Source organism: Echinops telfairi, unplaced genomic scaffold, assembly GCF_000313985.2.
Source record: "Echinops telfairi isolate 266 unplaced genomic scaffold, ASM31398v2 ScPeMD7_1713;HRSCAF=2227, whole genome shotgun sequence".
Taxonomy (NCBI): domain Eukaryota; kingdom Metazoa; phylum Chordata; class Mammalia; order Afrosoricida; family Tenrecidae; genus Echinops; species Echinops telfairi.
In genome coordinates, this window is record NW_022105611.1 from 939,847 (window position 1) to 965,173 (window position 25,327).

Genomic DNA, 25,327 nt, shown 5'->3' on the forward strand with positions numbered 1-25,327 from the left:
CTTGCACTTAGCAGCATAACATGTAATGGCTGTGACACCAGGGTTCCTATCCCTTAATAAGGGAGTGATTAAATAAATTATGAAACCAGCATGATATAGAGAACAATGCAGTCATTAAGGAGCCAGCATCGGTGGCATGTCCACGACAAACTGCAAGCTCCAGGGCAGTAAATAAAATGGAATTCCATTCCTGTAGCATCCCAGATCTGAGTATGGGTGTTGGCACCTATACAGGGAATCTTCATTATTGGAATCTCTCACCGTTAAGTGGTTGAGTGGGGGTAAGTAAAGGTAGTTACAGAAAGTAAATATTCACCCACAGCCCCCAAAACTTGTAAAATAGTCTTCATGCCATCACTTTCCCCACTCAGTGCCAGAATCTCATGCCACAGTCTGCCACTTGCTGATTGTGGACTTGGTAAACTTGGTGTGTTAGTCTGGGTACTTTAGAGAAACAAATCCACAGAAACTCATGTATAAGAGAAAGTTTTATATAAAGGTTACGTGCACATCAAGAAAACATCCTAACCCAGTGCTGCCCAAGCCCACAAGTCCAACATTAATCCATTAACCTATATGTCCAACAGCAATCCACAAAGTCCTCCTCCATCTCACAAAACACATTCTATGGCATTGACTGCAGGAGGAAAGCCAAAACAGTGAACGTGTAAGCATCTCAGTGCTGGCAGGAGTCTCCACACAGCTGCTCCAGCTCCCAGGGCTGCATCCGGGTAGGTCCACGTGGCATCTCCTCGGGGATGTCTTGCAGGAAGTGAGCCTTGCCAGCTGAAGCAGGAAACTGGCTAAGGCAGCTGCACCCTGGTCTGACCATCAGAAAGCAAGAGACCGGAACTAGAAAGGCGAGGCTCACTGAGCCATTTAATCTCTCTGCCATTTAATTAACTCCACATGTGTTTATCAGTCAGGTTGGCACAATAAACTACCTCAACTATTATCAAAGAAATAAATACAATAAATTAGGGCTAACCCCCACCCCCTCAGCTTTCAGAGGATTTCAGTATAGAGAGTAGGGCCAAAGACGAACTCTGAGAGTGCAGAGCCAGGCATGGAACCGCCCCTTTGGTAAAGAGGAGGTAAAGGCCAGCTAAAAGCCCAGCTGGTGTCTCCATGACTCCACCGTCCTGGTCAGACGGGCAGCTGGAGTTCTGCTGTTTGTGGACAAGGTCAAGTCTGGTGAAGCATGTGGAACCGTGGGGAGAGGGGCCTTTTCAAAGAACTCAGTGTGGTTTCTACAGAAAGCTTGGGCTTTCTCTACTGAGACAAGCCACTGGGTGCTCGGCCCTTTCTGGAATCTCTCCTGGCCTCAGGCTAAGTCTTGAGAGATCAGAGCACTCCCTCTTTACATTCTGTTGTTGAGCCCCACCCTCCAAACTCCCCTATGTCTATTTAACCATCTAGAAAACATTTATGGAGCTTTTGGGAGAAATAATCAACTGCTAATTGAGGCCCCCAACCTCTACTTTTTTGTTGCTAATGAGAGAGGGATGCAAGCATTGGAGATAGGAAAAATTTATACAGAGGCAGGACTTAATAACCCTTATTTCTCTGAGCCTGCAGCCTTGTTCTCATCAGGGAGGATCCTCCCAGGGTATGCTCCCTGCAAGAAGGTACCTACTATTTCCAGGTGCCCCAGAATAAATGGCCCCCATCTGGAGGTAAGTCCCAACCCCGCAGCTGTTGCCATTGAGGTGGTATCTACTTGTAGCGACCCGATGTAGGTTTATAGGACCGAACATCTTTGGAGGTGCAGACAGCCGCATTTCTCCTGAGGAAGGGCCAGTGAGTTTGAAATGCTGACTTCTTTTGGTAGGCATTCAATGAGCCCCTTTTATAAAGACCCCCCCCAAAACAAACAAACAAACAACCCCAAACGTTTGAGGGGGAAAGCTTTCAGATCAGATTGTCTGTTCAGGTGGCAGACTGGAGCTAAACCAGGTGTCCCAGCGGTGCCCAGAGCCAGCGCTTAGGTCCGGAGCGCTCAAGAGGAAGATGGGGTGACTGGCTCCCGTAAAGACGAGTCTGGGTAACCCTCTGAGACGGTTCGGCTGGGTCCTGTGGGTCACTATGAGTCAAACTGACTTTGTGGCACCGAACACTAAGGCTAAAGAGGTTGCTGGTCACATCCCTGTGGATTGCAGATGATCTTTTAGGGGCAATGTGAGCAATCAATCCAAGCCAAATAAAAAGACATACTTAAAACGTCCCCTCTGACCGTAGGCCAGAGATGTGAATGGCCTTCTTCTCATGCAAAATGCATCGGAATGAGGATTGTTGCAGATGCAGTTAGATTAAAATTTGACATTCTATCACTGCGTCTCCCTTTTGACCCTTTATATATTTGTTCTAGTTTTTAATACATTCTGTTTCCCTTTCAATAGAGTTTTTCTCTGTTATTGTTGTCAGCATATTTTCTTTTCTGCATATTTAATATTTTTCTTATCTATGAAATCTATGACAAGTAAATCAATAGAGACAGTAAGTGGATGTGTGGTTCCTTGAGGGGATGGCAGGGGGAAATGGGGAGCCAGTCACAATGAGGACAAGGAAGAAGAAAACATTCTAAAATTGTGGTGATGATCGTATAACTCTTCTTAAGATGAATGAACCATCGAAGTGTGTGATTGGCAAATTATATAACAATAAAATGTTAAATTGAAAAAAAGAGTCAACAACACAATTGCTAATTTCTTTTTTCTTTTTTTTTACTTGAAAACTTGGTTCAACCATCAAATTTTGGCAGTTAGAAACCTGTACAATATTGGGTTCTTATTTTTGGTGTTTTTTTTGTTTTGTTTTTTTAAGAAAAGGAACACGAGACCGAATACTGCCAACAGCAATATATGCAGGAACAATGCATTTCCACCAGGGACAAGAGCCACTCTAAGTGTTAGCTTTCCCCTTTGCATAAGGTTGGGTTGAGTGAAAGTTCAGGTGAGGACTCAGATGTGTATGAAGAAATGGCAATACCTCATTGTGAATCTGAAATGGTATAAAAATCAGCTACATAATAACCGGGCAGAACATGTTCATTAAAAAAAAAGAAGTCAGTAAAAATCATTTTTTTTTTTTTGAAAACAAAAGTTAAATGAAAACAACTAGCAGGTTGTTTTATCCAAAAGAATCCAAAAGAAGTTTATAAGACAATTGGAAATGATTACAAAACATTGTTTGCAAATTTAAAATCCGTGTGTGTGTGTGTGTCTGTGTGTGTGTGTGTGTGTACACCTCAAAGTTTGCAGACCAAACGCTTGGATGACTTAAAATTCTTTTTGAACCTCCCCTCCCCAAATTAAAGCATCCGGATAGGCATCAAATGCAGTTATCTACAAAAGCTTGGAAAATCGAAACCATTATATACAATTTTATAAACATTTTAAACACCAAAACATACATCTTTTACAAACCAGCCTGTTTGCAACAGGTAAATTTACAAGACAATCTTTCTGATACAGTGCTTAAAAAGAACTGCTTCCATTTCCAAACACATTTGTCACTTCCCCCCACCCCGAAATGCAGTAGTATGGGCTCATAAAATTGTTAAATAGTAGCAATTCAGGTACTTGTTTGCGGAAAGGGTACTACAGTACAGACTAATGGTCCAAACACACTCCAAATGACTTTGTGATTCTCTAGTGCATCCTAAACACTGGAAGAGACTAATTATGGCCTTTGTGTAATATTACATACTTGTAATTATTGCTTTTCATTATTACATAAGGAAAGAAATATCTCATTCTTTTCCTGGCTCTTAGCCAGCTGGCTAAATATTAACTGATGACAAACCCACAAATGGCGACTTTAAGCCCCAGAATTCCATAGCTAGTCGTTTGAAGACTGTGGATTTTCATCAGAATAATGTGCAGTTGCAGGACACAAACCAGCGGAAAATACAGGACTACCTTCTTACAGACCACACAGAATGACAATACAGAAGAAGCGTCTCTTCATAGCTCCATCTCCCACGGTGTGAAATGGAAAACAGGAAGCATGAGAGCCCGGCCGCCTTAGCAAGACGAGCAGCGGGCAGCGGGACGAAGAGGCCAGACAATTAGCTCGACAATCCATGCACAACAAACACTGGATCTTCCTGAATGATTTCAGACTAAAGTGTTTTCTGGGTCTTGGAAGTGATTCATCCTAATCATCTCAGTTTCCCTGACTTTGATTGTGTAGACACAGCATTAGTGGGAGCAGCAGGTTGGGTGGCTTGGAAAGAAGAAAGAGGGGTCAACAGAATGCATGTTGCTTTTTCCCCCAGGCTGTGCTGAGAATTCCAAAGGGCAGTTCAAGGTAATGTTCAGGAATGCGTCATCAGTTCCCTTTCTGGCCCTTCACAGTGGCTTTCTGATCAACTCACGTTGCCAAGTCTTCTAGGTTGGCATTTCATGGGTACACTGAAAGCTGGGGTGGAAGTGACCTAGCAGCCAAACGGAGGAAAGGGACAAAAGCAGGCAACTATTTTCATTCATCTCTGACAACTCTATGACTCCTACTTACGCTATGACAAAGACCCACAATCCACCGATATATCCTCAAGCTAACCAGAGTGTGTGCAATACAGGTAAAGTGCCTACAACAGGTGATGGAAAAACTGGCTCCCAGGAGGTAGCATATGTTAGGAACACAAAAACACAAAGATTGGCTTAAACAGTTCCCGTGTGAAGCAAATTGTGGAACAAGACTCAAAATCACAAACACGACCACGTTTACTGGTTGAATAGAGACTGGTGGAACCCAGAGACCAGGGCCTGTAGTCATCCTTCGGGGCTAGAAATGAACCCACCCCCGTGGCTCAGGGTTCACAAAAACCACAGCGAGGATTCCACTGTGCATCATAATACCAGGGAGATACCCCTGCCTCAGAATGATCAGTCATTTGGCATCAAGGGGGCAGCATCCACCCAAGGACAAAGCTCAGCAAGCAGGAAGGGGAAGGGAAGGAAGAGGTCTGGAGATAGGAACTCCGGAGAAGGAGTGAGAGAGGTGATACTTCTTCATAGGCATTGCCATCAGCAGCAGGAAACAAGATAGGGATGGATTGTGGACTGGAACGTGGATTTGCTCTGTACACTTTCACCTAATTCACAAGGACAGGTTTGAAAGAATGCCCACAGGGCCCATTAGGGTGGCAGGGTAAGGACCCAAAGGAAGACTGAGCGGGAGGAAAACAAAGACTCAAACAAAAATGGACCCGCTCGGCAATGTGAAAACCAACGTTTTAGCACAAGGTGTAAATGTAATGATCATTTCAGTTATGTAATGATCATTTCACGCCATTAAAAAAAAATCATTTGGCCAAAGTCATGTTTTTCTACAGAAAGTTGTGACATCTACCTGTCCCATGGGCCTGACAGGGACCATCAGTTCGTGAGGCTGCCCAGGAAACATCCTCCAGGAGTCTCCTTTCCTAGCATATTCCAAAGCAGGAATGGTAGGCGTCTAGCTGCTAGACTAGAGCAGAAGCAGGTGACTACCATGCTCAAGGTAGTTCAGTGGTGACTGGCATGTTATACAGAAATAATATTTCTGTAAGGAGTGGGCTCCCGTTCCCGTTTGGTCACATAACTTCCTGTGCAACGGTGGTCAAGTTCCTTCCCCTCTCTGGGCATGCTTCTAGGGATCCTGAGCGAGCAGCACGTCAGTTCATCTTGAGCTCTTCAAATCCGCGTGCACCCCCACCCCCCACCCCAGCCCCTCTTGGCCAGGAGACAAACCATTTCTTACTTTATAGGGAAATCTAATTTTCCTAGGGTGGGAGAAAAAAAGTGAAGAGATATTATGTGTTTAAAGATAATGAGTCCAAATATAACATGTGCATGTCTGGTATGCTTTTAGCTACTCTGCAGAAAATCAGGAGGAAAATACTCTGAGGAAAGGGGTATGCTATCTAGGTCAGAGCAAGGGGTGGGCCGAGTTTCCTTCAGTGGGTTCACAGCTGCATTAGGATCTATTTATTCCTTCATTGCGGCATCACTCAGGCATTCTCCCCTGGGAGCTGCTGTGTAAGCAGTGATGACTGGTCCGCATTAATCTTGATCTAATAGTTCCTGGGGGTGAGGGGTAGATTGTTGCTTTTACTTGGATGGTTTCTCGGCTATTGCATTATTGAAAGTGTGACCAGAAGTCTATTTTAGAGCATTGGCTTGTCCTTTTCCCCATGATTCTTGCAAACGTGCTTCTACATAAGAAACTACAGCCAAGACTTTCGTCTCTAAAGCAGACTTAGTGAAATCCCTTTATTTCCAGACCACCGTGTGGCTAATACCACTGTGAGGTGGTTCGAGGAAGAGACAGGAAGAAGAGAGAGGCTGAAAACCTGTCAGGTGGGTCCACTTACGCAGGAAGCTTGGGAACAAAGGGGGGAATTTCCTGAAGAATGGCTCAGAAGCACTAACATAGAAGGAGAAGTCAGTGGATTCGATGCAGTTGAAATAAGTGAATGCTTGTCGGAGTGGATGATTGGCAGACTGGGGACAATATGGTTTACACACCAATGTCATATGCCATCCGAGACTGTGGACACAGATTTGCTCATTAAACAATAGTGCAAATATACATTCCTTTGCCATGGCCCCTGCACCCGCAGCCACATGGAGACGGAAGCAATGGAGGCCAGTCCTTCGCTTAACCGGCTGGCTTGAAGTTTCGTGTAACTTTATTTCCAGTGGAACAATTCTCCTTTCAATTTTAGCAATTCGTGGCCCAAACCTGAAGGTCTGAATGAGAGGAGAGGCCCAGGGAATAATGAAACATTACAGAGTCTTCCAGTTGGGTTTAGATCTGAAAAATGATAACAAAACACTGCTTTTACAAAGCACAATTCTGTTTCCCGTGGCTATAAATGGTAGTAGCAAAATAAAGCCAACTAAACCGGAGTAAAATGATGGCATTTGGTGTTTCTCTGACCTCAGAGAGGGTCAGGGAAATGGGAAGTTCTGCCTCGTGGGCAGGGTTTGCAACATGGTCCGTGTCCTGAAACCTTCACCTCAGTGTTCCTCAAGAGCAGCCCGATTGAGTGCAAGCCCATCTTCGAAGGTAGGCCCAGACACACACACTCTTACCATTTATATACAACAACGACGCGACTTTCCTTTTAAAACCATAATTGCATTTATAGTGACGATGCTAACAATTTAGAGGAAAAAGCACCCTTTACCTGCATTATCAAGAATTATGATTATCCAGCCTGAAAAAAACTTGCAAAGCATCATATATGTATTTTTCGGAATTTGTGAATTCTGCTTCAGCTTCTAAACAGTTTTCATTTAAGAGAGCAGACATCCTTCTCCCTCCCTCTCTCTATTCACTTTCTGGGTCTCAGAACAAAGGCCAATTTCTGTTGCAATGCTCGCATTGCAGCGGTCCTCAGGAATTTTTAATGAACCCAAACCAGACAATCACATTCTTTCTAATGCTCGGATCACACGATCCTTATCTCTAGCCCTCAGAAAGGCATCCAAATACCTCACCTTTCTCAGAGATGAGAAAACCCAGGTACATTACATTGGATGCTGAAACAAGCAAACAAACAGAAATAATTGAGCATAGTCAACACGTCATCTAAGCCTAATTTTATAGCTGAAAATTGGGCAGCTTATTTAAAAAAAATAGAATTTAAAGGCTTCAGCCCATTTTCTTGTTGGCTTAATAATATTTTATTTTTGTTCCTCTTGTCTTTTACCTAAGAGACTAGCTTTCCAACCATCATAACTACTCTTTCCACTCCCCCGCCCCACATCCCATGCAACAATGCCCCGTTGATTGTTGCCCATTCAGAATACTGCAGGCCATTCCAGGGCACAGTACTGCACAAAGCCACTGAAGAGCCACCAGGTAACTCAGCGGGTGAAATCACCTTTTGCCCTCTAAAAGCTTGGTGTGCCTTCTTTGCCATGGAGGTAGGGAAGTACTGCCAGGGCTCTCAGTCACCCCTTGGAAACAATTTCTGAACCCTTCATTTCCACCCAATTGGAATCGAGCTGGCTTGTGACAGCGTCCCGGGGGAAGAAGTTCCTAGCGGAAAATACTGTTCTTTCCTTCTCGCTCCAGACTGCAGCACTCCCCCTCTCCATTGAGACGGGCGGGCGGACAGACGGACGCCCAGCCCATCTCCCTGGACGTTGCGATGACAAACAGCGCTGAGTCCCCTACACTTGGGTCTGGTGCTGCGTCTCCATGAACGGAATGTGGAGGCTGGCCAGGCTGAGCTCCCCTACGCTCTCATAGTCGCTCATGGCCACTTCGGACTCGTCAAAGCCGCAGTTGGCCGACACATCCGAGGACGAGGTGCCTCTGGAATTGTGCAAGGATAAAGACACGCCGTCTGCCGGTCTCGCGGCCTCGGAGCCCTGGTTCAAGTTCACAGCAAAAGTACTAAATTCACAGCCGGCAGGTGGGCCCACCAAGTCCGTTTCGTTGGGGAACGAGTGGGGAGGGAGGTACTGGCTGGGGTGGAACTGCGGCCGCCGCCTGCAGCCTGGGCTCAGGGTGCCAGCCAGCGAGACAGGCTGCGAGGGCGGCAGCGCCTCGTACTGGTCTGCGAAGTCCTCCGGCAGGGGAGGGGGCAGCTGGTCCTGACTCAAGAACTCTTCTTCATGGGGGGGTGGGTATTCGCTGTCGATGTCATAGCCGCCCAGGTAGTAATCGCTCTCCAGCTCCCGGGGGCCGCCCTGATGTGCGGAGCCTCCGTCCTGGTTTTCGTGGGTGGGCACTTCCTCTATGTCGGACAGACGGGCTCCAGGCATCCAGTCGGAGGTATCCCAGTGATAGGCTGCGAGGGAAAATCCAAGGCAGTTAGCTTCCTCCAGGCTAGGGCTGGGGCGGGGCTGGGAGAGGAGCCCAGAGGCACCTGACATGCAGGTCCTAACTTTCCAGCCTTCAGAAGCCAGCGTCATCCGCATGCTCCTTTGAAGGGCCGCGCCCAGGGGGAGGGGGGAAAGGTGTGGGCAGCTAGCTCCAGGAGAGGTGCCTGGTTGCTGCAGAGCCTCACACTAAGCCATGCCATGGGAAACTGCTAGCAGGGGGGCACTGAGGCACTGAGTCTAGGGCATCCACCCGACCTTCCTCCCTAGTGCCCTCCACGCAGAGCAAGGCTGCCAGCATGCTCATGGACAGATATGCCCCAGATAGACCGTGGACCGCGAAAAGCAGGGGGGGTGGGGGCGTTGCAGGCAAGTGGAGGAGTCACAGGCAGGCTGGGGGAAGATGGGTGGTGAGATTTCCCCCCTGGTACTGAGCACAAAGGACACCTGGAACATGCACAATTCAGGTCAGAGAGCTGGCCGGGGAGGAGAGGATAAGAACAGCCTGGGCGAATCAAAATGCACAAACAGAACGTTATGTCAGGGTCATGGCAGAATCACCTCGGTTGTAGTTCTGTCCTTGATCCATGACAGACACTGTTTAAATACAAAGTGAAAGGTGAAACTTACAAGTCAAGCCGTGGAAAGAGTATGGATAAAGTGGAACATTTTAGATACTCTAAGTAGTTAGTCCAACTAACTAAACTAACTAACTGATAAACAACAAAACAAAACAAACATGCTACGAAAAGTCTATGGGCTATGACCAATGCCAGTCTTTCACAATACCCTCCATTGTGACATGGGAAATAAAAAGACAAAGCCATCTGTAAAGGTTGTAGTCTTGTTCAGAAACTAATAAATGCTACCTGATTCAAAGCAACCCTTGTTCTATTGTAACCATGAATGAGGAGTAGTTACAGTAGGTGCTCAACAAATAGATGTCAAGTGAGCATGAAGTTAGTACTAATCTGGATTCCAACCAACTGGGTCTTCTTCTCTTGGAAAGGATTTTAAAAAAATAGAGCATTCTAATACTAAAAGAAGGAAGAACTAGTTGTTTTAGAAATATTTTAAAATTCATGATAATCAATACACACCCAGCATCTCTTATGAAATCACCTGTTTTCTTCTCCACTTTGGTCTGCGATTAACAACTTTATCCGCCCCCCAACCCACAGCCCCTTGGGCCCTCAGGCCAAAGTAATAAGGAATGAAAAATCCCAGTTCTTTAGACAAAAGCATGCTATGGAAGAAAAACAGTAAATACCTTCATTCTCTATATTGTCAACTACATTGTTGACAAGCTGAATGACGGTCACTATGGATGCTTGTGGTCAGGAAAAGCGGGCGAGAGGGAGGGGAAGGACAGCTTCAGGTTAGTTTTGTATTTTAAACATATGTTAACTTCTCTGAACATCCACAGCAACAACAAAGACGCACCGCACAAACACCCAAACTGTCCCGCAATCCTATCATTAGGCAATCTGGCAACCAGCATCTTTATCTCGGGGGTCCCAGGAAGTCTTGGAATGAAGGAAAATGATGGCAGAGTGAGGGTCAGTCACCCTCAAAGGCATGATTAATAGGGGCTTCTAAGTCATGCATTCAGACTGAATGAAGTGGCCCAGTGAACGACAGTGGGGCCATGACGCTCTTGCTGATTTCTCAGCAGCAACTTGCCCAGTGTTCAGGAGACCTTGCTATTCTCAGGGATACTGATTTGTGGTCGACCATGATGCTCCAAACTCATGTCCAAATGTGGGTGGCAGAGGATGACCTTTGTAAGATTGACAGCTTCGCACGCTTACAATTCTCACCCATAGCCTAAACTGATCCAAGGCCCAGCTCCCATCTCTGGGCCCAACTGTGGATGGAAGTCAGCACTTAACCTCTCAAATAGGTACAGTCCGGGAGGAAGATATCTATGGTCTATACGGATTTCCTTGGGGTTCCTTGGGTGGCATGGATGGTTAAATGTGGATTCATAATGGCAAGTTTGGCCATTTGAATCCACCCAAGAGTGCCTAAAGAAAGAGTTGGAAATTGACTTCTGAAAGGTCATAGCCGTGAAAATCTATGTGCAGATCGCAGTTCTAATCGGCAACATCCATAGTCCAGAGTGAACTGGATAGCAACCGGCACAGGGGTGACCTGGTGGTGTAGTGGTTCAGTGCTCAGCTGCTAACTGGAAGGTCAGTGGTTCAACCCCACCTGCCATGACAGGGACGAAAGATGTGGCAGTGAGCCTTGGACACCCTGTGGGACAGTTCTATCTTGTCCTATGGGGGTGCTATGAGTCAGAATCAACCTAATGGTGCACAGCAACAAGCACCATGAAAAGCAATTTGCTGAAAATGCCTAACACCATCTGCCTTGCTTGAGACCCGCGAGAATGCTGGCATGGAAGGTAAAGTATGTGACCTTCAGGCCACGCACCACAGAGGCCATGAGAATGGTCATTGCTGGCGTCATTGCTGGGGCTCATGCCTGGACCTTGGAATCTATCTGCCCTTGGTTGCTTCTAAATCAAATGCAGATCAGCTACATATTCTCCTCTGGCTGAAGATGCGAAAAACCGTCAGCACAGAGGAAGCCCAGCGATCTGGAGGTGGGCTATGATCCCAATTTAGAAAATGATCAGAAGAAATCCACTGTTGTACGGTTTATTATCCCAGCAGTAAGAGACATGGAAGTGTTTGAGGCTTCTGCACCTCTCAGGAGTGCCAAGTGTTGGGGAAGAAACAGGACGAAATTTAGGGGTGAGGGGAATTGCAAAGGTAGAGTGATTTTACTTGTCTAATGGCTTCTAGGGTCTCAGAATTCACTGACTGCAGGGGCAAGGGCAATGTTGCTTTCATGTTGAATTCCCCATGCCCAGCACTGGGTTTTGCACACAGGCAAAACTCAGCAAGGGTTTATGGGGTAAATGATTACAGAAGTGAATAAGCATCCAATTGTTGCCATTCACCAATGAATGAGAAGCTAAGCAAATGGACAGACCGAAGTGAGGCTGCTTGCCTCTGTGGATGGCTACTTGAAATTATCATTGGCATTCTCTTAGGGTTTCTGACCACTTCTGGGGAGACCAACACATCCCCCAAAGCTGGCTCCTCAGCTCCGAGGACCCAATCCATCCTTAGCACCTTCTCCCTTCTTGGAGATTCTCCAGTTGCAGAGGGAGTGGTTTTGGCATATCAATGAGGCCCACGGACCACATGGAATTGCCTGCAACATTCTGGGTGAGTGTGCATTTTTCTATGGAGCTGATCTGCAGTGGCATAGATTCTCGGGAGGCCCATGTCACCAAAGGATGAATCGGTTGCTGCTCAGTCCATTCTAACTCATGGCGACCTCACGAGTTTCAGACAGGAAGTGAACTTTCTTTTCCTGCCTGTGACCGTTTGGAAGCAGATTGCCAGGTCTTCCTTCTGAGTGGCTTAGAACCACCAACCAACCAAGTACTTCGCTGTGTGTGTCACCCAAGGAGCTCGAAAGGATGGTAACCCAAGAAGCAAACCAAACCCATTGCCCTGCGTCCATCCTGACTCAGAGCGACCTTATGAAGCTGTCTATCTTTCATAGGGCAAACACTTCATTTTGTCCCTGTGGAGCAGCTGGTGGGTTCCAACTGCTGACCTTACAGTTAGTAGCCCAATGAAGAACCCACCTCACTGCTGTGATTTCTTTGAAGGATGATACTCAACTCACACTCACTGCTATCAAGTCGATGTGACTGTTAGCGACTTCATGGGGCATGGTAGAACTGCCCCCGTGAGTTTCTGAGATGGTTGGTGAGAATAGAAAGCCCCGTCTTTCTCCTGTGGCGAAGTTGGCTGGTGGTTTCAAACTGGACCTTTCGGGTTACAGCCTAACACATAACCGACACACAACCAGGGTTTCTAAAGGATAATAAGGGGGATTCAACGGAATGATGATGACAATGCCACTCATGTGTGGGAAGGAGGCATCTAATGTCTAATGCCAGTAAGCTGGGCACGAAGAGGGAAGAGATCACCAGTCAAGTTAAACAAAGAAATACAGCGCTCTGTTTGCTAGAGAGGAGAAAGGGGGGCTTTCTGCTCCAGTGGAGTTACAGAAACTGAAACCCACAGGGGCAGTTCTATTCTGTCCTGTTTGGGACTTGATGGCAGTGCGTGTGCTAGAGAACATTGTGTGGCGTGGGTTCACAACATTGTGAACCAAATCAAAGTGTACTCATTACTAAGGGGCTAATGCCATCCATCCTGAGGGCAGCATGTGGGCTTGTTCCTACTGTTTCTTTTGGAAGTGGGATTCACTGGAGATTAACAGAATCCATTACAAAAGCTGGCGAATGTACTCACAAGCCTCCTGAGCAGATGCTTGAACAGATGCAAATCTAAGCTGCTTCTATCACCTTCCTCCCCACTGCTGCCAGCCCACGCAGGAAGCTGGGCCCAAACCCACGAGGCAAATCTGTTGGCTTCTTACCGTTGTCATCCCCAGAATCTGATTGGAAGGAGCTGAGGGACTGAACCTCCGAGTTGCTGCCTTTATTACTGCCCGCGAAGCAGGTTACTTCTCCGGAGTCGTCAACCCCTTTGTCTTGGTGGACAGCCGCAGAGAGGGAAGAAATGACACTGGTTACCTTGTGCAAATCTGCAGCCCGGCCCCTCCAGAGTTCACGCCGCTGGTCTCTTTCATTGGCTCAGAGAAATGAATTTAACTCCACAATGGAAAATTGATTGTGTCATTGGGGGCAAAGAGCTGTCAATCAAGTGATTTTACATTATGGATTCGAAGACCTTAACCCGTGGTAAATGAGCTTCTAAATAGCTGACAGCGGAAAGTAGCTGTCCCACCCTGCCACCCCCACCCCGCCTCCAAAGCCAAGTGATGGAAGGGGAGAACGAAGGGATGATGAGGTGGCTGCCCTTTGCCACTCAGAGTTAATTTAAATCATTTACACCCCCAGATGTGGTGTCAACGCCAGGTTAAAGGAAATTACTTTAAAAATAGGGGCATAAATATTTTATAGGCAAGGATGCCATTACATTGATCCTAATTTCTCTGGAGGGTGAGTGGAGTTTTCAGCTTGGTCCTTTAGGGGGCAGTGTCGCCTTAGTTTTGGGAATGACCAGGGTCTGCAGCGGGGCAGTCAGCAGTATGGGTGTGCACTTATGCACACACTTCCTGTCCCTTTGCTGGTACATCCACAGCCTGAACAACGCCAACGCACACGCACACGCACACGCACAGTCTCTCTCGGGCACACTCTCTGGCTCTCTCTCTCACTTTCTTATTTGATGGACTAAAGGAAACAATAAAACAGCCTGTATCTTGAGGTTGTCAAGTGAAAAACGAATGAGTCACCCAGAGAGCGTCTTGCCAGCTAACTCTATCTTGCTTCACAAAGAAGGAAATGTGTTTTATGAAAACCCAGCAACACTTGTTGGGGGGTGGGGAGGGGTGGGCAGGGATTGGAGTTTGGGCCTGACTCGGATTCAGATTCTGGAAACAAAGCTGCTACATTATAAAGCGTGGATGGGAGTGAGGGTGGGGGGTGAGCAGGGAAGGAAGGACCCCAGGGAGAGCCTGAAAGCATCACATAAGCTGGTGATACAAAGAGACGCAGGCTCATGATGAAGGACACTAGTTCTCTGAGGCCACAACGGGTGATGTCAGCAGTGGGGGCGGTGGCTCCCGGTCTGCTGTCGGATGCTGAAACCACAGCAAAATGGAGCGTTGGATAAACAACTGCTGTAAGTGCCGAGAGGCGCCAGGGAGAAACCCACCTCCCTACAGCCAGACGGCAGAGGATATGAAGATGTGCTTCGGAACAGGACAAGGTGTACGGTGCACTTAGCACAGAGAGAGGGGTGGGGTGGAGCAGGGTCCCCCTTGAGCATCTGATACCTGGCAGAAAGCTCCTCTCCCCACTCCTCCGCTAAGTCAAAACTCTTCTTTCACCGAGAAACAAACAGGCGCTTTCCTACTGGACTGGCAAGACTGGCGTGAAGACTCGTTCTGTAGATAACTTGAGCGTGGAGAAAACCCACTGGGAGCCTTGTCTTGAAACGCATTCGCTCGCTCTCTGTGGGTGCTCACTGGGCGCCCACTGCCTTGTCTCTCTGCACCCGTTCTGCGCAGGCCTGTGCACCTGCGGCTCTTCCCTGTACCTAGGATCGTGGTGGGCGAGGCCAATAGGCCAGAGAAGTCGCTCACCCCGTGGTTCACACGCTTATTACAGGGACCCTGAACTCCAGCCAAACAGAACAGCTCGTGTTCCCTCAGACCTTTGATAATCCAGCCTGGTCCAGCTCAGGCGGGCCTCTGGTCTCTTCAGTCCTCACTATGAACAGAAATACTCTCCTCCCAGAACACACTTTCTGCCCATCCCTCTGTGGCCCGAGTCACCAGCTCAGAGCAAGCACTGGAGGGAAGAGGGGGGCCTTCGGGTTGCACAGACCTGGGATGGGTACTGACTGCTTCACCTAATTGCGTGGCCTTGGGCACATTATGCCACCTTTTCTGAGCCTCGTCCTTGCCTTCTCCCAATGGTGGTAATCACAAGAGCAGTGCTTCGGGGCTGATGAGAAGATGAAAAGACAGGGCCGTCCCGGTCCAGCTCAGTGAACACCAGTGGATGAAACGGGGGCACACCGGGGCCTACTCACTGTCAGTTCCTGCATCCCAGCCGTTCTTCCGGATGGAATCGCAGTCCGACCGGCAGGGGGACACTGCTGGCAGGTTGGGGGCCACGCTGCACACGACCACACCCCGCCTGGCAGTCAGGATGCGGGGGGACTCCGGGTGGAAGGTGGTCATCTCCTGGTGCTCGCCCCCCAGCCCATCCACAATCTTATCCAGGTTGCTCCTGGAGTCGCTCTGGAAGCAGGGCGTGTAGGCCATGGGGCGCACGGGGACCTGCGGCGGCCCCACCTCCTGGTAGACATTGCGCCCATCACCCCGCAGGTTCCGGAAGGGGATGCCATTGCTCTTGTTGAGCAGGGCGGCCGTGGCGGGGTCCTGCACCAGCGTGATGTTGTTGCGGGAGTAGTTCTTCCGGAAGACCTTCTTGCGGAAGACGATGAAGAGGATGATCAAGATGAAGATGACGAAGAGGACCACGGCGATGCCGATCAGCTCCTCCTTGCCCACGTAGGAGTGGCCCGCCTGGATGTCGGGCACCACCACGGGGCGCAGCCCGCAGTACTGGCCCACGTAGCCGGGCGTGCAGTTGCAAAGGAAGGAGCCAAACAGGTTGACGCAGGCACCTCCGTTCTCGCACTCCTCTCGCTCGCACTCGTTGATGTCCTCCTCACACCTGCGGCCACAAAGCACGTCTCACACACGGGGCCTGCAGACACGGGCTCCTCGCCCCCCCCCCCTCCCCCGCGAGGCTCGAGGTTCGAGGCTGGGGAGGGGAAGGTGCAGGCCCACTCATGGCCCCCAGTCACCATCATGACTTAGGCTGCTTCACTCACCAGCCCTTCCCGTTGGTCTGATTCAACCCCAGCGGGAGGGGGGTGGGGAAAGAACACGCTGCTGAAGAGGTCTACAAACTCAGCTGTGTTTCGAAATTAAAAATGTGCAATTTTTTAATATGTCATTGATGAAGGATTCATGAGTGTGCGAGGGTGGGGAAAACAGAGGAGCTAATACCAAGGCCTCAAGTAGAAAGAAAATGTTTTGGAAAGGCTGATGGCAACATATGTGCAAGTGTGCTTCATACAATTGGATGATAGCTTGTCGTAAGATGTGTAAGACGCCCACCCCCATGAAATGATTATTAAAATATTTTAAAAATAAAAAATGTGCAATTTTACAAAGGTTCTAGAATGCCCCTCTTGGATTAGGCAACTCCCCAGCCACCATCCTAGTGACTGCTGCTGTATCTATATACTCTTCAGTTGATTCGGACGCATGGTGACCCATGTGAGTCAGCGTAGAACTGCAGTCCATGGAGTTTCAATGGTAGATTCTTTTGAAAGCTGACTGTGATGGCCTGGCCTTTTGTCTGAGGTTCCTCTGGGTACACTCAAACCTCTAGCTTGTGGGTTCGCAGCCAAGCTTGTACAGTTCACTAGCCAGCGTCTTTGGTGCTGCTGCCGAGAGCAAAATGAAACCAAGGGAAAAAGAACTACCAATTGCCCTTGAGTGGACTGACTCATAGCACCTGACGGGCAGAGCAGACTGCCTGCCATGCTTCTTACTTCTCCAACAGCGCAGCTGGCAGGTTCACCTTTTGGTTAGTAGTTGAGCACTTTAACCACTATCCCAACAGGGCTCCTGGGTTGGGCGCAGGAGCCCATAATCACCCATACCAATGTTTCTAACAGCGTCTCTACAGTGAAATGTGGCTATTTAGACACAATGAGGGAATAAAAATGCTTGGGCCAAGTGTTTTCACCAATTTAACCCAAATCCGTTTAGTTCTCGGAGCTTTGAGGACTACAGAATGGCAGATAAACCGCTGTGAACCACAGAAGCAGAAGATAGTTTGGATTTTGACATTCTCGTTCAATGGTAGCCATCATGGTTATAGTCGTTTTTGTTCTGTCGGGGAAGCTGGGGGTGGGGAGCAGGGATAGATGGGTGGGATGAGGGCTACATAGCTACCTTTCTTCTGCATCCTGTGCTTATGCTACAAGTCAACGCTAATGACATTAATAGGAGACAATGAAAAAGTCTTTCAATGAAATAATTACATCAGTTTTATTCCCTGTAAAGCAATTCATGCTCTTTTAATACTTGCTTTGAGCATAATCCTCAGGCAAACATTAAGGCCCTGTGCTTTCTAAGTTGGGCATTATTTGAGAACATGGCCCTTCTCCTTTCCTCCTCCTGTTTTCCCTACTTCAAACATGTTCAAATAGGCTCTTTTCAAACCCAGTTACTTTTTTTTTTTGACCATCCACCTTTTGCAGGATAGTCAAGCATCCTTAAATTGAAGAGACTGGAGCGAGGTCAGCTGGAAATTAGTCAGAATCACAGAGTTGCTTAAAAATAAATGTAGCTTTCTTACTCAATTTTACACCTAATGATTCAAAGTTGGCTAAAATTAAATACAACTCTAAGTGATCAAGGATGGTTCAAAGTGGTGGTTTCTTAAGACCTGAGAACATTCCCCTTTTGTCTGGCTGGCACTTTAATTTTCTGGGGGGGAGACCTATCTGCAATGGAAAGGTATGGTTTAGCTCCTCAGAATGATGATAAAGTGCTGGGTGGTAGAGCCCAGCCAATGGGTGGTGGGGAAAGACTGGAAACATACTGGAATATTCTGAAACACACTGGGGAATCTTAGGTGGGAGAGATGCCTTCTTGTAGAATAATTGGTGTCCGAGTGACAATATATGTTAAATTGTTTTAAAATATAGACTAAAAAGTAAATAAGTCACCCACAATCCCACCTCTCACAGCTAATCCCTGTTAATGTTTTAGTCACATGTAGCTATTTTTTAATATAGTAACTGTATTAATCTGCCACGTTAGCGGTAACGATCCGACCCCAGTGAGCTGTATTTTGACTCCTTTCTTAGCAACAAGAAGCAGCCTAGAGTTCAAACAACTACTGCGCAAGCGTACTTACGTGACTCCCGTGAGCCCATCTTTACAATTGCAGATGAAAGCGTTCCCAATTGGGTCACAGGATCCTCCATTCCGGCAGGGGTTAGGGAAGCAGGCTGTAATCTCGGATTCACAGTTTCTCCCGGTGAACTGTGAGAGACAGGAACACTGATAGCCTGGGGAAACAGAGGAGCGCATGAGCCTCCGATGCCACCGCTGGGGACGCTCAGGAGGCCCCGCCTGCGTGGGACATAGTGTCAACCAAATCTGAAGCAGGGGCTACATTCCTAAGACAGCAAATGGCTTCTTATTGAAACTCTGAATACACCTTGTTACAAGGAATGATTTGGATGCCCTGCTACATCCAATTCAGTTCCACACAAATCCACCCAAATAACCACATAGGTGGATACTAGTAGGCGAGCCACGAGTCTGAGAAACAGGTTTCTGGAGTGGAGACCAAGAAGGAAGGAAGATGCTTTGGTGGGGACCACTCTATCACTGTATGAGGCAGGGGAGAGTCCTGACTATTTGTACTCCATTCCTTTCCCGTCCCCCATGCTCTTCCTTCTCAGTTGAGACGGAAACCCCACCTGGGGAAGAGGTAGGTCAAAACCAGGCCATCTGCTGGCGCAGCGCCACCTCAGAATGACACACCACCAGGGGATGGAATGGAAGAAGCGCTGCTCTCACCCCACCCTCCCGATTTGTAGCCCAATTTCCCACATCTCCCCCTTTTCTTACGCACGAACCCACTGTGTGGAAATGGGTGGACAGATCTCCATTGAAAAGAATATCGCACATCAGACTAATAAGATTCTCAGGGAGGCCTGGCGGTGGGTGCAGTGGTCTGCAAACTGCAAAGCTGCCCCTTAGAAGCCTCTAGCTGCTGTCCGCTCCTGTTAAGAAGGAGAGCCTTGGAAACCCTATGGGGCCGTTCAACTGTCCTACAGAGTTGATATGGGTTGTTTGACTTAATGACAGTGAGTTTGTATTTTGTTTTAAGGGTCAAAGATCGAAGGTATTTCCTCCCATAATGAGAGAAAGGATGAATAATCAGAAAAGAGTTCCTTCTCTCCTTTTAAAGAGACTTAAGAACTTAAAATTAAAGCTATATATGCATGCAGTACGGGTTTAGTTTGTAGACCAGCAGGCTGCCCTCTCTCTGTCCCTCCTGAGAAGTGACTGGGGCATCAGTTTTAGTATTTTGGTATTTACTGTTCATGTTTTGCTGCTTTATGATTATTTTAGTTTGGATCCTCCATTATATTTTAACGTAGAATTTAGCTGCCTTTCCTCGCCCCAGCCCCCCCATACCTTGAGTTCCCACAATAAGGGGAGGCCCTTCTCATGTCCTCAACCTACCAATCTATTGTAATAGTGCAATTTCCAAAGGTTTCCGTAAATGGACAGTGTTTCCATCGTTTATGACGATGACACATTACTTAACGCCAAGCTATGTGGTAGACTATGATCTTTTCTCCGGAGTGAATAACGGTCCCGTGTTTGGGTTTGCTCCTGTGTTATGCACTAAGTGTTCCTTGCGAGTGCCTGGGTATCACAAGTAGTGAAGTGTGCTCCACCACCGACAGAGAGGTTGGTAGTTTGTACCCAGAGCCACCTCAAAAACAGGGAGTCCAGGGCGGATGATCCCTATGGGACCAGTGGTGTGAGTGGCGATGCTGGGAGGGTGGAGGGAGAGTGGGTTGGAGGGAGGGAACTGATTGCAAGGAACTATATGTGACCTTCTCCCTGGGGGACAGACAACAGAAAAGTGGGTGAAGGGAGACGTCGGACAGGGCAAGATATGGCAAAATAATAATTTATAAATTATCAAGGGCTCATGAGGGAGTGGGGAGCGGGGAGGGAGGGGAAAAATGAGGACCTAATGTCAGGGGCTTAAGTGGAGAGGAAGTGTTTTGAGAATGATGAGGGCAATGAATGTACAAATGCGCTTTACAGAATTGCTATATGTATGGATTGTGATAAGAGTTTTATGAGCCCCTAATAAAATGATTAGAAAAAAAAATACCTTTGATGGGGAAACAACTAACCACCTTGTTAGTCCAACTCCGAACTCGTCACTGAGTGGGTCTCTGTGTCTTTAGGGTCCCTGGTGCCTCCGTTGCCATCCCCAGGAAGCCTCCCTTGAGGCCTCTGCCCGGCTCCGCGATGGATCGCTGTGCTGTTCTCTGGCTTCTTGTACATCCAGCTCTTCCCGTTTCTGAGTTTAGCCTCCCTTCTTATTAGAACAAATTCTATTGTGGCTGCCTGAGGATTTATAGCAGGTAGTTTGGGGAGATCTTCTCAAGCGAGCAAGATCTTTTCTCACTCTTCCATGATGAGTGGACCGTCTATCCAGAAAGGTCGGCAGTTCAAACACACCCGCCACTCCACAGGGCGAAGACGAGAACTACTGCTTCCACTGGCAGACACTGTACAGGGTCACCATGAGTTGGGCGATGCAATGGCAGGGTGTGTAGGGTTTTTAGGTTTTTTTGATAAGGGGTTTTAGAAGGGAATGAACAGTCCTTACCTGTTCCTTTGGAGAAGGTCAAGTCACGTGACCTGCTCTTGCTGTCCAGCACCTCCAAAGATCTTTTCTTCCCACTCGATTTTCTCGTGTCTTATCTGCACCCCCACCCGCTAGCTACATTTTGGGTCTATTCTTGATTGGCCCTGAGTACTCAGTAGGTCCTTCCAATTCTGGAAATGTGATGTTTTCGTCCTTTAACTCGGGGACCCTTTTTACAATGACGTCACGGACCATTTCTCAGCCTTTGTTTTCTCTTTTCCATTTCTGTGGAATTGTTGTGTGGCTCCCAGCCCTCCGCGCCTTGCTTGAAAATCCATGTCCTTTTCCTCCTTTGTATCCCATCTCTGTGTGGGTGCTGTACTCTCAGAGAATTCATCATCTTGATCGGTGAAATGTCCCTTGAGTTTTTCATTTATGTTCTCGTTTTCCAAGCGCCCCCTTTGTTCGTTGTTCACCGAGGGCTTGCCTTTCAAAGCCTACAGCACCTCGTTCCTGTTTTGTGGGTTCAAGACTTTCTTATATATCTCTGAGCCAACTAATAATACTCCATTGAATCTTATCCTTGCCATTAGTTTCTTCTAAGTTGCTTTCTGGGTGCCTTTGTGTTGGTCTGTAGCTTGCAAGCTGGAGGATTTCCTTACTTGCTGGTAATCCCTGCAGATCGGCTCTCATTGAGGGGCGGGGTACTAGGAAACTTGAAATGGGGTGGCAAATTCTGAGCCAATAAGTGAGGTCGGTAGGATTGCAAGCCCCGTGGAGTTGGTCAAATTCCTCAGCAATGACTTCATCTAAGATGGTGGAGTGGCTACCCACTGGGTTGCTGACTGCAAGATCAGCAGTTTGAAACCACCAGCTGGTAGAAAGATAGGGCTTTCTACTCCTGTAAAGAGTTCTGGTCTCAGAAACTCATAGGGGTGGCTCTACCCTGTCCTCTAGGGTCGCTTCAGTTTTGTTTGTTTTGTTTTGTAGTGAAGGTGAGGGGGACAGAGGAGGTTGTGGATCTCAGCATTTAGTGAGCACATACTTGCTTTAAACTGCCCCCCCACCCCCACACCCCAAACATACACACAGGGCAGTATACTGCCAGGCCATCTCCCACCATCTCTAGCTCCTGGGCTTTGTAGGGCAGGGTGGAATGGCATGCCTGGCTGTGCAGAGGGAAGGCAGGAGTCTGACCTCTAAACCCTCCCAGCACATCTTTCTATGTGAATCATTTCCCTTCATCACCTTCCTTGCAGAAGTGCCCAGTGCTTCCAATACCTGCGTCTTTTGAGAGTTCATCCCCAAGCTTCCCTCAATACCAGACAAAAGGGGGGCTCCTCAGGGCTTCTCTTGTCTTCTGTCAGCCTGATTACTTCTCCATCTGTCTCAGCCTTCAAACCTGTCAGTGCTACCTCTTTTCCAGTTCCCAGCTTTCTATAGGCTTATGACTTAGGCACCTTCACAGTGGAGTTAAAGTGACCAAGAAGGCTTCCCTCATTTCTAAGGCTTGTTGTAAATTTTGCATGTTGTAAACCTGCATCCTTGCCAGAAGGATTATTGCTTAGTCTGCTCCCCAAGGGGTTGAGCTTTTAGATTGATCTCTAAAGATATAAGGTTGATAAAATCTATAAATTATAATGCCCTCATGGACATATTACCAAGTTCACCCTATAGAAAACTCTAGACAGAATAGTATGAATATGTGTGTATATGTTCTTTAAGTCAGGGAGGTACAGACTCATCTTCAGGTGGCAGGGCTCTGAGGCAGGAGAGAAATATTTACATTCCCAAGGGGGAAAGTTCTGTGTAGCCTTAGCCTCTCTGACATGAGGAAGCAAAGTGGAGCAGAGGCTGAGCCTAAGGGAGAGACACCTACATAAATAAAGGCTCTGGAATGAAACACCATGGAACTAAAGAAAGGCCGATGTGGATACAAACGGTGTGCCAAGAAGGCCCGCCTGAAGTCAGTGGGCAAGAGGCAGTAGCCAGAGATGCACGTGTTTTCAGTTGCGCTGACATGGGGCTGCCGCTTCCTAATTGGGGATGTTGCTCACATTGATGGACCTCAGGAGGGTTAAAAGCAGGTACCGTGGGGAAAACACAGCTTTCTGTCAGCTGGCTAGTCCTTCCATGGGATGATTTGCTATGTGGTAGAGTAACTATTGGGGATGCATGAGGTTTTCCATTCTGAACTGAGGGAGGGACCAGGAAAATCACAGTACAGGGCTCTGGAGAGCGTGTTGGTGACCAAGAGGGACGGAACTCGAGGATGGGGAGTCCAAGGCAAGGTGGGAGAAATGGGGTGAAACTCTTCCCTTCTTAGCTTCTGTTCTGCAAGCCCCCGACCATTTCTTAAAGAAAACAATAGCAGGAGTCAGAGTCAGGAAGAAGGGAGGATGGGAGGGCTTGCAAGGAGGGACATTGGAGTCACCATCATGGAAACTGGATTCTAAGGATGGTCGAAGGATTGACCATCAGAGATGCGCCTCGGAAAATCAGAACTGACAAGGCACTAACTCTAGGGCCCTACTTCACTCGCAGAGATCTCAGTCTGTATTTTGTCATTTTCATTATCTTTTGAGGAAAGTCTAGTACCGCTTGATGCAGCAGCCAGTGTGACTGATTAACCTATTCATGCTGACTGCGTGCCTAAGTAATAAGTTGCGGTGGGCTGCAGCCAGCTCACACGGGAACGGGAGAGTTCACGCTTACATTTTCCAGAAGGCAGCAGATGAGTTATTAAAACCCAGGTCGCCTGGCATGGGCTACGATTGGGCTGTTTCCACCACAGGAATTGGCAAACACTAGAAATCAAAGCTTTTATTTTTAGAGGGCTGGTTTACCAGGGCACTAGTAGAATAGATGTCGCGGCAGGCCTGGGGATTACAGAGACAGAGAAGCACCATCTCCAGACACACAGACAATTCTTGTACTGCCATGGTAGCTGGCACAGTCAGGGCATCAGACTTAGGCTGGGACAAACCATGCCTAGTTCAGGCAAGGAGTCTGTTCTACACAGAAAAAAACCTGGCTGTTCATTTTAATGATTCCAACGGTAGTTGAAGAAGTCCTGGTGGTGTAGTGGGTTGCTAACCACCAGCTGCTCCGAGGGAGAAAGATGAGATTTTCTCTTCCCTTTCAGAAAACCAAAGGGGCAGTTCTACTCTGTCCTACAGGGTCACTGTAAGTTAGAAGAGACTATGGCAGTGAGTTTGAATTCGTTTGAATGAAAATGCTTATGACGTTTTATTATATGTCCAGGATGGTGGGAAACACTTTACATCTGTTAACTTACTAACTTCTTCCAACAAGCCTACAAAAGAGATACTATTATTATTCCCATTTTGCAGACGAGGAACTAAGGCACAGAGAAGTTGCTTTGCTGCTTTTTTCTAGTCACAGAGGTGAAGCTAGCTGGTCTGGCTCCAGAGTCCTGAACTGTTCTCCTTTGTTCTGAACAGTCTGTCAATAGCCACTTCCCTACCCTCCCACTCTAGATTCCTTTGCTTATCAAAAAGAGAACAAACTTTGTTTTGGTTGTTGAGATTATGAGAATAGATCTTTGTTCTTATAATCTCACATCCTGGATCAGAGCAAGGAGCTAGCCTTTGGAAAAAACTTTGGTTTTAGTATTTTAAATTTGGAGACACTTTTATGTAAATATAGTGAAAAATTTGATTAAAAGAGAAATTGTCAGATTATTTTCCCTTCTGTTTTTTAAATAAGACTGCTTCCATTTTTATGAAAACGTTTTAATCAAAATTAAGCTGCTCTCACGAAGTATGTTTTATGGTCATGCTATCCTGGCCCAGGCCTTACCGTTAATAATTGTTATAAAATTCATTAAGTCCGTTATAAGGATACTAAGCGATGTGACACTGTAGTGCATTAAAATCTCTCAGTGATTCTAGGAAGGATCACAGTCGTTCAAAGAAAACCTCCTGCCATCCAGTCGATTCTGACTCACAGTGACCCTATGAAACAGAGCAGAACTGCCCTTATGGGATTCCAGTAGTCTAAGTCTTTGTGGGAGTCGAATACTTTGTCCTTCTCCTGAGGCTTCAACGTGCTGACCTTGTGGTTTGCAGCCCAATGGGGATCTCACTCCTCACTGCACACCCAGGGCTGCTTGAAGGAAAGGAAGAGGACTCCATTAACACCGACTTCATGGGGCGTCAGAGATCTTAAGTGACTTAAGTCAAGGTCATGTAGATAGCAAGTGATTGAGCTTGAACTGCAATCCCGGCTCTCTGACTCTTGGATATGAATTTCTACAAGGCTGTCTTAACATTGGAACTTGTCAGTGAGCTACAACTCAGTCCTTGCTGCGAGGAAGAGGGCAGGGTCTTAGTTGCACGCATGGCCCTTCAGTGAGTGGACGAAACAGTGAAATGGCTAGTGTGAGACATCCTTGCTGGAAGCCAAGTAACTATTA

General features: G+C 47.4%; 1 protein-coding gene across 1 annotated transcript in view; it reads right to left on the bottom strand.

The window, feature by feature from the left end:
• Positions 1-2,724: 2,724 nt before the first annotated feature.
• Positions 2,725-25,327, bottom strand: part of FAT3 (FAT atypical cadherin 3) — a 684,233-nt gene continuing 661,630 nt past the window's right edge. The window contains exons 23-28 of the mRNA XM_030886441.2: positions 18,397-18,559; positions 15,482-16,131; positions 13,296-13,409; positions 10,093-10,152; positions 9,384-9,419; positions 2,725-8,791 (exon numbers count right to left, since the gene is read on the bottom strand). Coding sequence (XP_030742301.1) covers positions 8,169-8,791; positions 9,384-9,419; positions 10,093-10,152; positions 13,296-13,409; positions 15,482-16,131; positions 18,397-18,559 — 1,646 coding nt within the window. The 3' untranslated portion in view covers positions 2,725-8,168. The remainder of the gene's footprint in view (positions 8,792-9,383; positions 9,420-10,092; positions 10,153-13,295; positions 13,410-15,481; positions 16,132-18,396; positions 18,560-25,327) is intronic.